The sequence below is a fragment of the Balaenoptera physalus genome, assembly GCF_965194825.1.
Source record: "Balaenoptera physalus genome assembly, chromosome: 1".
NCBI classification, from domain to species: Eukaryota; Metazoa; Chordata; class Mammalia; order Artiodactyla; family Balaenopteridae; genus Balaenoptera; species Balaenoptera physalus.
This window is the reverse complement of record NC_138882.1, coordinates 63,758,728-63,775,391: the sequence shown is the minus strand read 5'-3', so window position 1 is coordinate 63,775,391 and position 16,664 is coordinate 63,758,728. Positions and strand designations below refer to the sequence as shown.

At 39.6% G+C, this 16,664-nt stretch overlaps 2 protein-coding genes, 1 long non-coding RNA gene and 1 pseudogene across 4 annotated transcripts in view; 2 read left to right on the top strand and 2 right to left on the bottom strand.

Moving 5' to 3' along the window:
* The window catches only part of SFT2D2 (SFT2 domain containing 2), an 842,470-nt gene that overhangs the window by 457,199 nt on the left and 368,607 nt on the right, over positions 1–16,664 (top strand). The window lies entirely within an intron of this gene.
* The window catches only part of LOC309649613, a 140,886-nt gene that overhangs the window by 24,874 nt on the left and 99,348 nt on the right, over positions 1–16,664 (top strand). The gene's annotated exons all lie outside the window — the stretch shown is intronic.
* Positions 71–5,713, bottom strand: LOC309649397 (riboflavin kinase pseudogene; annotated as a pseudogene). The gene has a single exon. The product of its transcript is annotated as a riboflavin kinase pseudogene (transcript).
* The window catches only part of DPT (dermatopontin), a 42,660-nt gene continuing 37,264 nt past the window's right edge, over positions 11,269–16,664 (bottom strand). The window contains exons 3-4 of the mRNA XM_082439052.1: positions 16,025–16,132; positions 11,269–12,422 (exon numbers count right to left, since the gene is read on the bottom strand). Of these exons, the coding sequence (XP_082295178.1) occupies positions 12,356–12,422; positions 16,025–16,132 (175 nt within the window). The 3' untranslated portion in view covers positions 11,269–12,355. The remainder of the gene's footprint in view (positions 12,423–16,024; positions 16,133–16,664) is intronic.

Below are 16,664 nucleotides of genomic sequence, written 5' to 3'. Positions count from 1 at the left end.
ACAAAAGACACACGCTTGCTGAATGGATACAAAAAGAAGACCCATATATATGCTGTCTACAAGAGACCCACACAGACTGAAAGTGAGGGGATGGAAAAAGATATTCTATGCAAATGGAAATCAAAAGAAAGCTGTAGTAGCAATACTCATATCAGATAAAATTGACTTTAAAATAAAGAATGTTACAAGAGACAAGGAAGGACACTAAATAATGATCAAGGGACAAATTCAAGAAGAAAATATAACAATTATAAATACATATGCACCCAACATAAGAGCACCTCAATACATAAGGCAACTGCTAACAGCAATAAAAGAGGAAATTGAATGTAACACAATTAATAGTAGGGGACTTTAACACCTCACTTATACCTATGGACAGATCATCCAGGCAGAAAATTAATAAGGAAACACAGGCTTTAAATGACACAACAGACCAGATAGATTTAATGGATATTTATAGGACATTCCATCCAAAAACAAGAGATTACACCTTCTTCTCAAGGGCACACGGATCATTCTCCAGGATAGATCACGTGTTGGGTCACAAATCAGGCCTTGGTAAATTTAAGAAACATGAAATCATACCAAGTATCTTTTCTGAACACAACGCTATGAGATTAGAAATCAATTACTGGGAAAAAAATGTAAGAAACACAAACACATGGAGGCTAAACAATACGTTACTAAATAACCAAGAGATCACTGAAGAAATCAAAGAAGAAATCAAAAAATACGTAGAGACAAATGACAATGAAAACACGATGATCCAAAATCTATGGGATGCAGCAAAAGCAGTTCTAAGAGGGAAGTTTATAGCAATACAATCCTACCACAAGAAACAAGAAAAATCTCACATAAACAATCTAAATTTGCACCTAACAGAACTAGAGAAAGAAGAACAAACAAAACCCAGAGTTAGTAGAAGGAAAGAAATCATACAGATCAGAGCAGAAATAAATGAAATAGAAACAAAGAAAACAATAGCAAAGATCAATAAAACTAAAAGCTGGTCCTTGAGAAGATAAACAAAATTGATAAACCTTTAGGCAGACTCATAAAGAAAAAGAGGGACAGGACTCAAGGCAATAAAATTAGAAATAAAAAGGAGAAGTTACAATGGACACCACAGAAATACAAAGCATCCTAAGAGACTACTACAAGCAACTCCCTGGCAATAAAATGGACAACCTGGAAGAAATGGACAAATTCTTAGAGAAGTATAATCTTTCAAGACTGAACCAGGAAGAAATAGAAAATATGAACTGAAGAATCACTAGTAATGAAATTGAAACTGTGATTAAAAATCTTCCAGCAAACAAAAGTCCAGGAACAGATGGCTTCACAAGTGAATTCTATCAAACATTTAGAGAAGAGCTAACACCCATCCTTCTCAAAATCTTCCCCAAAATTGCAGAGGAAAGAACACTCCCAAACTCATTCTATGAGGCCACCATCACCCTGATACCAATACCAGAGAAAGATACTACAAAAAAAGAAAGTTACAGACCAATATCACTGATGAGTATAGATGCAAAAATCATCAACAAATACTACCAAACATAATCCAGCAACACATTAAAAGGATCATACACCACGATCAAGTGGGGTTTATCCCAGGGATGCAAAGATTCTTCAATATATGCAAATCAATCAATGTAATACACCATATTAACAAATTGAAGAATAAAAACCATATGATCATCTCAATAGATGCAGAAAAAGCTTTTGACAAAATTCAACATCCATTTATGAAAAAAACTCTTCAGAATGTGGGCATAGAGGGAATCTACCTCAACATAATAAAGGCCATATATGACAAACCCACAGCAAACATCATTCTCAATGGTGAAAAACTGAAACCATTTCCTCTAAGATCAGGAAAGAGACAAGGATGTCCACTCTCACCACTATTATTCAACATAGTTTTGGAAGTCTTAGCCACGGAAAGCAGAGAAGAAAAAGAAATAAAAGGAATACAAACTGGAAAAGAAGAAGTAAAAATGTCACTGTTTGACGATGATGTGATACTATACATAGAGAATCCTAAAGATGCCCCAGAAAACTACTAGAGGTAATCAATGAATTTGGTAAAGTAGCAGGATACAAAATGAATGCACAGAAATCTCTTGCATTCCTATACACTAACAACAAAAGATCAGAAAGGGAAATTAAGGAAACAGTCCCATTCACCATTGCAACTAAAAGAATAAAATACCTAGGAATAAACCTACCTAAGGAGGTAAACCAGCTGTACTCAGAAAAGTATAAGACACTGATGAAAGAAATCAAAGATAACACAAACAGATGGAGAGATATACCATGTTCTTGGATTGGAAGAATCAATTTTGTGAAAATGACTATACTACAAAAAGCAATCTACAGATTCAATGCAATCCCTATCAAATTACCAGTGGCATTTTTTACAGAACTAGAACAAGAAAAATCTTAAAATTTGTATGGAGACACAAAAGACCCCGAATAGCAAAAGCTGTCTTGAGGGAAAAAAAACGGAGCTGGAAGAATCAGACTCCCTGACTTTAGATTATACTACAAAGCTACAGTAATCCAGTAATCAAGACAATATGGTACTGGCACAAAAACAGAAATATACATCAATGGAACAGGATAGAAAGCCCAGAGATAAACCCACACACCTCTGGTCAACTAATCTATGACAAAGGAGGCAAGGATATACAATGGAGAAAAGACAGTCTCTTCAATAAGTGGTGGTGGGAGTACTGGACAGCTACATGTAAAAGAATGAAATTAGAACACTCCCTAACACCATACACAAAAATAAACTCCAAATTGATTAAAGACCTAAATGTAAGACTGGACACTATAAAGCTCTTAGAGGAAAATATAGGAAGAACACTCTTTGACATAAATCACAGCAAGATCTTTTTTGATGCACCACCAGAGTAATGGAAAAAAACCCAAAAATAAACAAATGGGACCTATTGAAACTTAAAACCTTTTGCAAAGCAAAGGAAACTACAAACAAGATGAAAAGACAACCCTCAAAATGGAAGAAAATATTTGCAAACAAATCAACGGACAAAGGGTTAATCTCCAAAATATATAAACAGCTCATGAAGCTCAATATTAAAAAAACAAACAACCCAATCCAAAAATGGGCAGAAGACCCAAATAGACATTTCTCCAAAGAAGACATATAGATGGCCAAGAAACACATGAAAAGCTGCTCAACATCACTAATTATTAGAGAAATGCAAATCAAAGCTACAATGAGGTATCACCTCACACCAGTTAGAATGGGCATCATCAGAAAATGTACAAACAACAAATGCTGGAGAGGGTGTAGAGAAAAGGGAACCCTCTTGCACTGTTGGTGGGAATGTAAATTGATACAGCCACTATGGAGAACAGTACGGAGGTTCCTTAAAAAACTAAAAATATAACTACCATACGACCCAGCAGTCCCACTACTGGGCATATACCCTGAGAAAACCATAATTCAAAAAGACACATGCATCCCAATGTTCATTGCAGCACTGTTTACAACAACCAGGTCATGGAAGCAACCTAAATGCCTATCAACAGACGAATGGATAAAGAAGAAGTGGTGCATATACACAATGGAATATTACTCAGCCATAAAAAGGAACGAAATTGGGTCATTTGTAGAGACATGGATAGATCTAGAGACTGTCATGCAGAGTGAAGTAAGTCAGAAAGAGAAAAACAAATATCGTATATTAACGCATATATGTGGAACCTAGAAAAATGATACAGATGAACTGGTTCGCAGGGTAGAAATAGAGACCCAGATGTAGAAAACAAATGCATGAACACCAAGGGGGGAAAGTGGCGGGGTGGTGGTAGTGGTGGGATGAATTGGGAGATTGGGTTTGACATATATACAGTAATATGTATAAAATAGATAACTAATAAGAACTTGTTGTATAAAAAATAAATAAAATAAAATTCACACACAAAAAAGTGAAAAGATTCTGACAATGGGACAGGACCCAATCCCTTAATGGCTAAATAAATTATGATGCTCAAAGTAATTAATTAATAAAAAATGATGTGAAATCTACAAAAAAAAAGAGAGAGATGCATTTAATCACTGTTTATATAGTGAAGGGATGGAATGGCACATACAGACGCAGATGAAACTCTACATTTTGTAAATGTAGAGTTGTAGGATATTCTAAATGGAAAAAACTGACACTGACAATTGTTTATAGGAAGCAAAGGTTAAGAAAAATTTTGAAGAATATCTACTCTTAAAAAGGGAGAAGTGTTATACAACACAAAAATGAGACCTAGAGATTCGAAAAACACTCATTTTACTGTTTTAAAAGAAAAACAAAAAAATAATAGGCACAGAGTCTAGACCAATTGAAACTGAGGCAGCTGTAACAAAAATGGAACACAGTACAGTGATTTGAGCCCTTTAAGGAAATGACTAATTAAAATGAAATTTCACAAGTCTTCATGTCTATAATAATATATAAATGCACAAAATATCAAAAATACAAAGTCTGGATTTTTCCCATTAGGTTTGTAATAAACTGTCAAACTTCTGCTTAATATAGTTACTTTTATAAGCCTTCTGATTAGTAAAGCATGCTATGCAGGTACATGCATGCTAGAATTTTACCATGAGAATTATAGTTCTCATCTAAAACTAATGACTTGCCTGTTACCCATATTTATATATATTTCATTTCCATTATAAAACACTTAAGACCTTTCTGGTGGTACATTTTAATCAACATATTATATAAAATAGAATCTTGAGTTTTAAAATGAACCTTTTTAGTACTGTAACATGATGGGTTTAATTGAACAGTTGGAACATAATATGGTAACTACATTATACTGTTTAAACGAATTCACAGCTGTAGGAAAATGTTTGATTTTTTAAAATATAACCCAGATGAGACTGTAGAGTTATGAGCAGTAACATATTAGAAAATAGTGAATGAATAAATAAGATGCTTTTCCATCAGTGGCCATTCATTATTTTGCTTTTAGGAACCGGGAAGAAATTGTCTTCTTTGAGTTTCAAATGTTCTGGTAACTCTAGTCGTTTTTTGGCTTCCTCAGTATCACCTTGAATTGCTGAAATAAGTGACTCTAAAGAATCAAAGTTCTTTTCTGGTCTGAGGTAGCCAACAATGGCCACATTGAGAATTTCCCCATAGAAGTCCTCTTTGAAAGTATGCACGATATGAGTTTCCATGGACTTTTTTGTATTCTTGTAGCATGGGTTCCATTCTATGCTCACCACCGTCTTACGGACATCTCCACTTCCAGCACTGGCCCAACCATAATAAATGCCAGTAGATACATCAGCTGGAAGATTATCTACTACTTTTTCAGGAAAGTTAGCTGTAGGGATGCCCAGCTGCTTGGAGCCGCGACCGAAGCCCCGCACCACCTGCCCGCGGCAGAAGTACGGTAGGTGCCTCATGACGCCGTCCGCTCGGGGTGCGGGCTGCGGTCCAGTCCGCGCGTCCGGAGGCGGCGCCGTCGAGGCGGTGCCCGGACCCCCCCGGACCAGGTGGGGGATACGGGCTGGAGCTGCGCCGGCCGGCCGACCCGGCGAGCACACGGGCTCACCACGGGCCGAGCGGCGCGGACGACACGCTGCGGCGAGACCTTCACGCCGCTGAACGAACAGAAGGTGCCTGGCGACGCAGAGGCTGCGTCTGGGCTCCGGAACGCCGGCGACCGCGGAAGTAAGTCAAGAGTGTTTTATGCTTTGTGGCTTCCTTCAGTTTGTTCCAGGAACAAAGTAGGTGATTAATGATACCTTGTTGAAGTCAACATTAAATGTACAACAGCACAGATGTGTGAGATTATGGATTTAGAACAAGCAATGGCGCCATTCTGGGAAGGGCTGAACCTGATGCCCTGCGCCAGTAATCCACTCATCCACATCTTTCCATTTTTTTCTATCCCTCTGCAAGGACTTTTATCAAGGCTTACGTACGTAGGTGGAGAACTAAGCCTGCCTTCTCTCTGAATTTCTGGGAAGTCCTTCTCCAGCTTGAACTGTGCTGTTTTACACTGTGAGAGATTTTCAATTCCTTTTTCCTGGGAGCAGTGGGCAGAACTAATCTGCATGACATTCTACCGTCTCGGTAGGGGACAGGCAGGTATGACTCAGAGCCTGTTTGATTTCCAAAACGTCTTTCCAAGGGGTAATGGCTAATGAGCTCACCTTTGAGTCTGCCAACAAAAGAGGCCCAAGGAGACACCCAGGTCAGTTGAAATCCACCAGTCACAGAGAGGGAAGATGTGGCACACCAGCATGGCTTATGAATGCCTGCGAGGCAACCTTATAGACAGGAAACCCTGACTCTGAGAAACTGGCTTCACTGCTTCACTGTGGGATTAGCTGGTGATTAGTCCAGCTAATCACCAGCTAATCCCACAAGTAACTTTTAGTGGGAATAACCAGGAAAAACAAGGGTCATAAAGTGTGTATTCATGAAATTTTAATCTGTGTTAGCGTTTGTCTTAGGGCTCTACTTTTATTTATTCATCAAATATTTGTTGTATCGGGGATGCATCAAACAAAAATCACTGCCCTCCCAGCCCCCTGGAACTCATATGCTGTTATAAGACTCAAAAAGCATCCAAATTCATACAGAGTTATACCAGCTTACCAACCTGAGCCCCTTTGCCCCTCAGCCCCCAGTCTCTTCAGGGCTTAGTTAACTAGGTTCTATCTCATGTGCAACAAATACCTAGCCCTGTCCTTGCTGCTCAGATATTGATTTCAATATAGTTGAAAAGGTCATAAAAACACCAACATTCACATTCTGGTCATTAGTGTGGTAACACACTTTCTGAACATGTGACAGTTGTGACTGGTGTCTTTTCCAACTCCCTCATCATTAGTGAGTAGCTCCGCAAAGGGTGAAATTAATGATTACCCAATGATGCTGGGGAAAGAGCAGGAGATGGCCTTAACCCCCCTCAAAACCACAGCACCATCATCATACCACGCCTCTTAATAGAACTACACAATTTTCAAAGTGCCTTTACTCATGTTTCCAATTATTGATTGCTTAGAGCTTTGATCGGTTTTCCCAATAAAAACTGAAAACCAACTAGAAATCCAGATTAGTTTTAAAACATATGTCTTGGATGTCCACTATGTGTAAAACATCTTGCCAGGCACTAAAAACCTACAAATGAACAAGAGAGGCAGGACCCCTGCCTTCATGAGAGTGAAAACAAAGATGTGGAGTACTGAGGGAGCCAGGGAGGGACCCTGAACCAGTCTTAGAAAGCACTGGAAGTTTTCTGGGGAAGCTGAGCCCATGCTTGGCCCTGAAGGGCAAGTAAGACTTTGGTGAGTGGAGGAGTTTTAAATATTAGTTTCTCATTGGCCATATGACAGAATGAACATCTGTTCCATTGTCTCTGGGGATGGTGAGAGACGTTGGAAAGAGCAGGTAATTCTGCATATTAAATTATAACTCACTAGGCGGCCGGTGAGATGAAAGAGTCTGGTTTTATAATCTTTCTTTCCATGAAGTCACCATATGCTCACCTTTCAGCTGGAACACGGTCCTAGGGCTGAAATGCTTGGCAGCTGGTGACTGTTTTTGTTCCATAAGATTAAAATTACTTTTTTTAAAAAATTATAAACACAATCAATGGAAATTGTTTTTTAAAGTTGGGAAAGGCAGAAAAGTATAAAAAAGAACAAAGAAATAAACAGTAATGCTACAATTCAGAGAATTCAGAGAATACAGGAATTTACATTTTTTAAAAGATATTTCTATTCAGCATTTTTCACTGATACAGATACTCATTCATTCACACAGACAACTGGGCTCCTTCTGGGTGCATTGGGAAGAGGAGGAGAAGGAAGTCACAATTGGTACATTTCCAGTACTTAGCAAGGCACAGCAGAATCTAATAAATAGGTTTTAAAATACATAGATAGTGTTGGTTGGCTTTTAGTTTTTAGGAGATTGTGGTTATTTCATCCTGTGAAAAGTTTAAGTTCCATGAAAGTCTGAGCTATGCGTGAATATATTATTATTGAAAATGACTTTTTGAGGTAGGTGTGTTTTCTTATCCTTGCTTTACAAAGGAATAAGTTGCTAAAATATATTCAACGCGTTAATGGGTAACAGATAACACACCCAGTTAGATCCAGACACCATTTTGCAAAGGATTTCACTTACCTAAATGACTCTGACTTCCAGAATGGTAACCAGGCTCTGATACTACTTCTTTACACAACCTTTGAGTCTGCCAACAAAAGAGGCCCAAGGAGCCTTCAGAGTGCTAAACAGAAGCGCTAAACAGGTTTAATTAAAATTGATTGAAACTTTGTAAGATTTTCTTTTCTTTGATTTTCTTTGTAAGAGTGGACTCTATTGACTATATGGCCTTTGCTTGTGTTGGCCACCTTGATATGCATACGTTTTTGGATGCGGTCTGTACTGAGCATTAATAGGGGGAGAAGAATCTGGAAGGGTAAGAAGAGAATAAAGTAGGTTGGAAGCTAGATGGAGGACCAGCTAGAGAGAGGGAAAACCCCTGACTACATGATGGACAATAAAAAAAATCATGGAAGAAGGAAATGTCTAAATTTTAAAGTTTTTTTGTTTTGTTTGAGTTTGTACATTCATTAATGCTTTTATGAGAATACATTCCTCTGAAGGAACTAAAAAAAAATGTTGAGTTTCTGGTCTGGGTCAAAGCAGTTGATCATAAAGATAATATATGTGGATGAATGCCCAGGATGGAGAGAAAACTTCCCAGGCCATGGTATTGTGCATATGAGAGGAATGGAGGAGCAGAGGCAAGAGTTGATAAGTTCCCTCTCCCTAGATTTCTAGGAGACCCCAGCTGCAATCTGAGTTCTAGATAGATACAAAAATTGCAATTAATATGCATAAATAGTTTATGGTGCTGATGTGAGCTACCAGTACATCCTTAGGGCATTATGACTGCATTTTGTGCCTCCGAGACACCTTGGTGACATCAGTGTTTCCTAGGGAACCTTTCCTAAGCCTATACATCTTTTTATGCCTTCCATGATGTTGCTTCTATTGCCTGAAATGCCACTTTCCCTTTTCCCACCCTAACCTCTCACCACTCTCAATTGAAATGATACCTATTCTTGACTTATCAATCTGGACTGTAATGATTTGTTTGCTTGTCTGACTCTCTTAGTTTATAATCCTCTGGAATGCAGGAACTGTGCCTAGTACAGTGGTTAATATATAATAAGAACTTAATAATTTATTGATTCAGTGACTGAATATGAATAAACAAATAAATAAATGAATGAGAGCAAAACTTAAGTCCCACCTCTTTTATGAATTTTCCTATTCTGTATCTCTACTAATATCCAGCTTACCTGAGGAACATTTTTTCTAATATATACTAATAATATTCCATTCCTCTTACTACATTTATTGGGTACTTATTATGTATAAGACACTATGAGATCACATTTAATCCTTACAACAACCCCATGAGGTGGGTACTATTACTGTCTTTACTGGTAAGGAAATAGAGTCTCAGGGAAGGTAGGTGACTGAGTCAAGGTCATTCAGTTGATAAGGGATGGAACCAGGATTTGTGCCCAGACAGTTGGACTCCAGAGCCCACAATTTTCCCACTCACCTCACAAGTTCTCCTGGTCCTTCAGGGCTAACCATAGGCTTGGCTTCCTCAGGAAACTTTCCTGCACTTGTGTCTCCATTGTCTGTTTTCTCATCTCTCCCTACCAGACTGTAGGCCCTGTGAGGCCAGAATCATGTCTCTTTTCTTCCCATTTTATGTGATCACCGTCTTGTGAAGTTATTGGAAAAGGGATTCCTGTTCGTACCAGGCAGATGAAGAAAGGGTGGGCCTGGGGATTTGTCTAGCATTACACAGCCGCTTTCTGTCAGAGCCAGGGGTAGGACCTAGGTTTTCAACTCTCATCCCAGGCTTCTTCTCTGGAAGAAAATGCCTTAGCAAAGCCCTTTGTAAACAATTTGGGGCAGATGATAGCATTCATGGAATTCTAGGATTGCAAGAAAACACAATGATTACCTAGATAAATGTCCTCCTAGAGTGGAGAGGTAGCTTCTCCAAGGTTGTGGACAAGTAAGTAGAAAGATTGGAGTAATGAGAGCACAGAGAGAGAACTTGCAGTCAAAAGATCTGGGATTTAGCCCCAGTCTGGCACCCAGTTCTTACTGACTGACACGATAGAAAGTATAAATTATTCAGGTTTGAACCAAGTTGATAATGTCTTTAGTGTTACTGTCCTTGGCCTATATGCTAAAACAGCTTCTCTCATAGTTTTTCTCTCCATTTATTCTACCTGGCACAGACACTTATTGGATTGCTTTATTATTTTTTTTTCCTCGACTTGTGCTGTCTGGCAGTCTCCTGGACTGCTTCTCCCAGCTGCATCTCTCCAATCTTAGCCCTGGTGAGGTGCAACCCCCCCTACACACCTTTGGTTTTCATCATAGCTGCTCAGTCAGCCAGTCTGTGTCGCTTGCCTCCCTTCCAGCTGTGTTCCACACACCCAACTAAGTCCATTTCCTGGCTGCCGTCCTGACCCAGAGCTGCAACTGCTAAAATATTAATGATGCCCATTGTGAAACAACACTGTGAAGCTTGCTGTAAAGTTGCCAGAGAGGTGGAAACAATGAAATGGAAGAAATAAAGCAAAACCATAATCTGAAAAAGGGCCTCAGCATTAAGACAAAGGAGGACATCCTTAGCTCTGCCTTCCTCTTCCTAATACAAGGATCTCACTGTGGGAAATGCAGCATCACTGGCTGAGATTCACTATCTTGGCCACCTAGATGGCTTGCATAACAAGGTGGATGAGCCCTGTGCTTTTGCTTGGCTGCCTGCTCTCCTGGGTCCCCTGAGAGAGAAGAGAAGGGAAGGGCAGCATAGATCTGAAAAGAAAAGGCCAACTGTATGGATAAAGGAAATAAGGGCTCCCTGTGGTTAAAAATCATTGGCGTGAGGAGGTTTGGAGGACGTTGAGGACAAATCAGGCTGGATTTGAAGGCAAAGAAATGTGATTCCACCCTTTGTCCAATCCTTAATGGAAGCACTTAGCACTTTATGTTTTATTTATTGGATTTCTTAACCATATTCTGTCATTATCATTACTGTATTCCTGGTGCCATGCATGGTACTTGGCACAAATCACAATGCTAAGCTATATTTTCTGAATGGATAGGTGAATAATCAGAAAGGGGAGGTGAAGAGAGAGAAAACTGACCCTTAACATTTGCAGCATTGTAAATGTTAATATTTTTATTCCTTTTATGATGAAGAGAGTGCAAAGGGCTGGGGACGGAGACATCACAGGAGGAGGAAAGATAATGCCACCTCTGCAAAAGACACTCCTAAACGACACATAGAAGAGAAGTAGACCCCCCAGGACAGCCTTTCCCATCCAGAATATTGAGACCAATCCAAGTGAGTTTTCCAGTAGCTCTCACAGCTACAGGGCATATGCCAGCCTTTCCAGGTGCCAGTGAGTTAAGCCCCTTTTTCAGTTTTCCAAAGCAACCTGACCACACTCCCCTTCCCTCCAGGTTCCTAATCTGAGTCCCATTCTCTGACCTCTCTCTTCTTTCTTGTTTCTATCTTACTTGAGACTGATTCCCACAGGTTCCTCTGGTTCCTATGCTCATTTTCATTACTGGGTATGCTAGTAGTCTTCTTCCAATTTAGGAAATTCTTCTAATCCTCAGTCTTTCAGCCCCCAAACTTTTCCACCTCCTCATTTCACCTCCCAGTCTCCTCCCTCCTGGAGCACAGAGCTCTGCAGCTGAACTTCTAGGCAAGCATGGCTCATGTGGTGGGGGAGAGTGGAAGCACGTCCCCTGAAGGCAGAAGGTCTGTTCTAGGTGACGACCCTAGGTTTCCTTCAAACAGTCATAGCTGCAGACCTTCCTTCCCCTTCCTCAGTTTCTACCCCTTCACTCCACTACTGAACCTGTTCACAGACACTGCTCAGCAACAGGCAGCTTATTGGGTAGTAAAAGCAGCAGCAAGGCTGTGACAGGTGCTCCAGCAGCCAGGCTTTTTTTCAGGCTGTGAACATGCACACAGAATATATGGTGTGCAACAGAGCCATTGTCACTCATATAAAATGGTTGCTATGGAACATGTCGAAAGTGAGAAACTGTGGATTTTATTATAAGTGTGATACTAGTCAGAAGGGCCCAGAAAGCTGGCATAGCAACTACCAACCAGCTCAGGGAGAAGAAAAGAGAGCAGTAGAAACCACTTAGGAGTCCCAACTGATGTTAACATAAGTGGACATCCTCAGGTCTCCTGGCCCCCTTCCCTTCACCCAGATTGGTAGGTTGCAAATCTAAACATTCGCAAATTCACAGTTGTAGTCAGTCATCCGGCACATTATGAACTTCCACTGGCGATCCCTGTGGGGAGAGAGTCAGAGAGCTAACGTCAGTGAGAAAAGGCACCTTAGGAAAAATCACTGCTAAGAGAAAAGCAATGAAAAACCTTTGGAGAATTTAAGGCCAACTAATTTCACTTTCCTCTCAGAAGACACATCTATGAAGTCTCTAGAAAACATACAAGTAATCTTCTATGAGGTCAGGAGTCCTGGACACCTCCTCACCTAGTTCAAGTTGCACCTAGGAGGGTACTAACTAGGTCACTGGCATGTTGAGGTCCTGTTTATCACCAGTGATCAGTTCACCACTGCTCTGTCTCCAAGGGACCTCTTGGACATATAGGTTAACAACTTGTAATAAAAGCGCTTATTCAACATTGTCTCCACTTCATGGTAAAGAATCTTCTCTTACCTAGGCCATCCATTGGCTCATTCTTTCTTTTCCTAAATACCTATCATGTGCTAGGCTCCATGCGATACCCTGTGTGTTCCCCTTCAGAAGACACTATCATAGGGAAATGAAGGGAGGGGAAACAACTCTAAAAACCATAAAGTGAAAAAGAAAATGCCTGCCATTCTTGTATAACAGAAATGGAATTGAGTATTTGTTTAAATGGTCAGGCATGGGTATGAGAGGGCATAGAATTGCTCAATTTTGAAAAAACATGGTGTGGATACATTTCAAGGAATGTTCTTTGCTAAGGGCTAGCCTAAGTTCTTTGTTTACCCACTTAACAAAACTTTATTGAGATCCTACTCTGCACAGCACTTTTCTGGTCTGATACTGTTTAACAATGATAACGGTGATGGTAATGACAATTGTAACTACTATTTGCTGAGTCCTCCAATATATCCAGCATTGCACTAGATGCTTTACGTATTTTTTTGTTTAATCCTTGTGATCAGTCACTGTTAAGGTGGAGAAGCAGACTCAGAGAAATAAGTGACCTTCATTAACATAATTAGGTGACAATTTCAGGTTCCAAGTTTGTTGAACTCAAATCTTCCTCTTTATCTTATATCAGAATGCCTCCATAACTTGATACCCATAACCCCATCGAGGACATGGGCTGTCACATCCTTTGCAAAGTCTTGATGAAGGGCAAAAAGAAAGAGTCATTCCGTATACGATCACACAAATGCTTCCCAAGCACAGTGAGGTCATTCAACCTTAGAATATACTTCTTCCTTTTCAATCTGAAAGGCCTCTTCCCAGATCAATTTCTCTTAAACACCAACAGTGATAAGATCTTCATCCATCTGGAAGGTGGGACTGACCACTCTCAGTTTTGGGAGCTAACAGCAGCTATGGTACATGCTACTCAAACAGCCTAAGGCAGCCTTTATAATTTGAGTCTGCTGCTCCAGGTTGTTTGTTTAGAGTTATTGGGCATAGGGTCCTCCAGTACAAATCTTTAAGAGCCTGGATAACTAACTATTTATTAGTATTTATTCCTGCAGTTGTCAACAGAGGACATGGCTTGTTTTAGATGGAGGTTAGAAAATTGGTGGCATGAGCATTTATCAAATGAATTTTATTACTGTAGACAAATCTTATTTATCTCTGTGCCAACAGACACAGGTAAATAAGATCTTCAGCCAGGAATTCACACTACCCTTTTACGAGGCTTTTAATTGATGCTAAGCAAAATATAGACTACGTGGTTGTAAAAGAATCAAGGTACTCAAATCAGGCTTAGTCGCTGATTTCTTTCCTGGACAGTGGTGCTCAAGCAGGGGCAGTTTTGCTCTCCAGGGTTCGTTGTTGTTGTCACAACTATGGGCGGGGGTTGCTACTGCCAGCTAGTGTGTAGGGGCCAGGATGCTGCTGAACATCTAGACTGCACAGGAAAGGCTCCTGCAACAAAGAAGTATCTGGCCCCAGTTGTCAGTAGTGCCCCAGATGAGCAACTCCATTCTAGGAGGAAACCACTATGATCTGCATGTAGAGGAAAAGCTCCTGCCCAGTGAGTCCTGTGCACTGACAATATTTCTCCAAGGTAGTGGCCTCAGCCTCTTCTGGCAGAGTGGAAGAAATCCAAGTTGTGGATCTTTAAGCCACTGATTGTTAGTGACAGCAGCAGAATTGCATGGGTATATTCATTTTAAACAAATGCATGACATAGTATCTCAGTTTTCCAAGATTTTGAGTTAAACCACATAACTGAAAATTTCCAAGCCAAGCAGTTGGACATTTTAACTGCCAAAATGTATTTATTTGGTGGAAATTTTGGATGGCATGCTTTCTTTACTGTATTCCTTGCTGCCTTCTTAAGCAGGAGATGCAGAATTAATTTTCATGATGACTTGGAGACATCATTAGGAATATTGAGCACTCTGATATAATGTTATCCAGTGTTGACCGCTGGGGATACACACTCCTGCTAAATGTCACCGGGCTTCCATAGTCTTTGAGTTCTTAGGTCTTTCCTTTTCTTTCTTTCTTTTTCTTAAGTATGTTTTTGTGTGTGTCACATCATTCAGCTATTTCTTCTAACTGGTGAAGTGAGTCTCATTCTAAGTAGTATCTTCCCTCTTTATTTTTTAATTTGCCCCTTCTAGAAAATAGTAACTAAGCGAGATAAAAACGTATCTAAAATACAAATAATTAATGTGTGAAAACTAAGAATTTCTCCTATGAGTAAATGTAAGGGTTTTTGTTCATGGAACCGGCAACACATATTGTGTCATTTCAGAGCTACTTCATGGTTTTTTTTCTGTTTTATTCTTGTTTTTTAAATTAAGGGTCATATTAAGTAACTTAACTTCAGTTAGGTGTGATATCATTGCACTCAAAAGCATAAATATACACAAAAGATAAGTCACACTCAAATTTGTCAATCTATTATTTAATGAGTTAATGAGTTAGGTTTTGTCCTATTTGAAAAATATTTATTGCTAAATTTCAGGAATTCATTTGCTGTGTAAAGTGATGATCACCTGACTAAAAGTAGACAGATCAACCTTTTAACACCTGAATTTATTCATATCTCTTTATCAGTAGGGAGAAGAATTTTTATTTTCTTCTTATTGTTTTGTTTTGATGTAGTCAATATTTGTGATAAGATTGGGAGCTGATTATGAGAGCAAACAGATTTAAAAAATTAGTGCCGTTTTCTTTTCCGTTATTTAAATTCTCCTTTTTTATTTCTAAACATGGTTGGTAAGTTTTGTGTGTTTCTCCCCTCCAGCCCCCTCTTCTTCTCTTCTCTCTCCCTTCCCACAACCCAAAGTGGGGACCATAGGGAGAAATGGCATTGGAGAGGGTTCATCTTGACAGTGGGTACTCTTTCAATCATTTTTGTGCTCTCTTCCTAATGTTTGGTAAGGAAAAGTGCTCTTTGAAATTGAGTAAAGGGAAGAGCTTAGAACATCATGGAATACCAAGTTGGGAATTTCCTGCTCTGAGCAAGCTGGAACACAACCTCATCTGCAAGGGCGAGCTGCTGCATGAAATGGGTTCAATTCCCATTTCTTTCCACTGTCCCATCAATCTCTCAGTTAATCTTAGACCAAGTAGGAAACTAAAATAGGGAAAACCCCAGATCAAGGTTCCTGCAGGCGTGATCCTTGTGTGGAGCTAATCCCTGACCTCGCTAACCCTAGCCCATGGTGAAGGCTCACCTTTCCACTGAAGAGAAAGTGGTTGTTGCTCCTCGCATATAGTGATCATAATTGTAGGAAATCATGTCCATTTCCTCACCATAGTGGCCTGGATATTCTCTTGTCAGCCTATGTGGGAAGAACAAAAGGTTAGAGGAAAAAGATAAAACTATGATTGCTGGGGGCAAGCAGGAGCAAACAAGAGACATACTATAAAGGAGAGATGGAGTTTGAACATTATGGGAGACCCAAACCAGAGCTGGATGGCCTCCACCAAGCCATTCCAGGCTGCAAAATGATGGACAGCTTCCTTGCACTTCTCATATTCCTTCTTGCCATTAAACTATACACTTAGTTTAAAAAAGATGTAGATAACTCCTCAGGCCTTGAGGAAATATTGATTAATATCAATAATAGTCCATTCCATTCAAGTCCACTAGAACCATGTTTTCAAACTGTGGATTGTGACTTAGTAGCAGATCGTGAAATCAATTTAATTGGTTAGTACCAGATGAACTTTAGAAAAAGAAGAAATAGAATAGAAAATATCAGAGACTGCACTGTACACACTAAAGATAAGTTCTTGGGTGTGTGTGTAAAAACTTTGTTTCAAGTATGTACGCATGTTTGTATTTATATGACGTTTGCATTGTGTAATAGT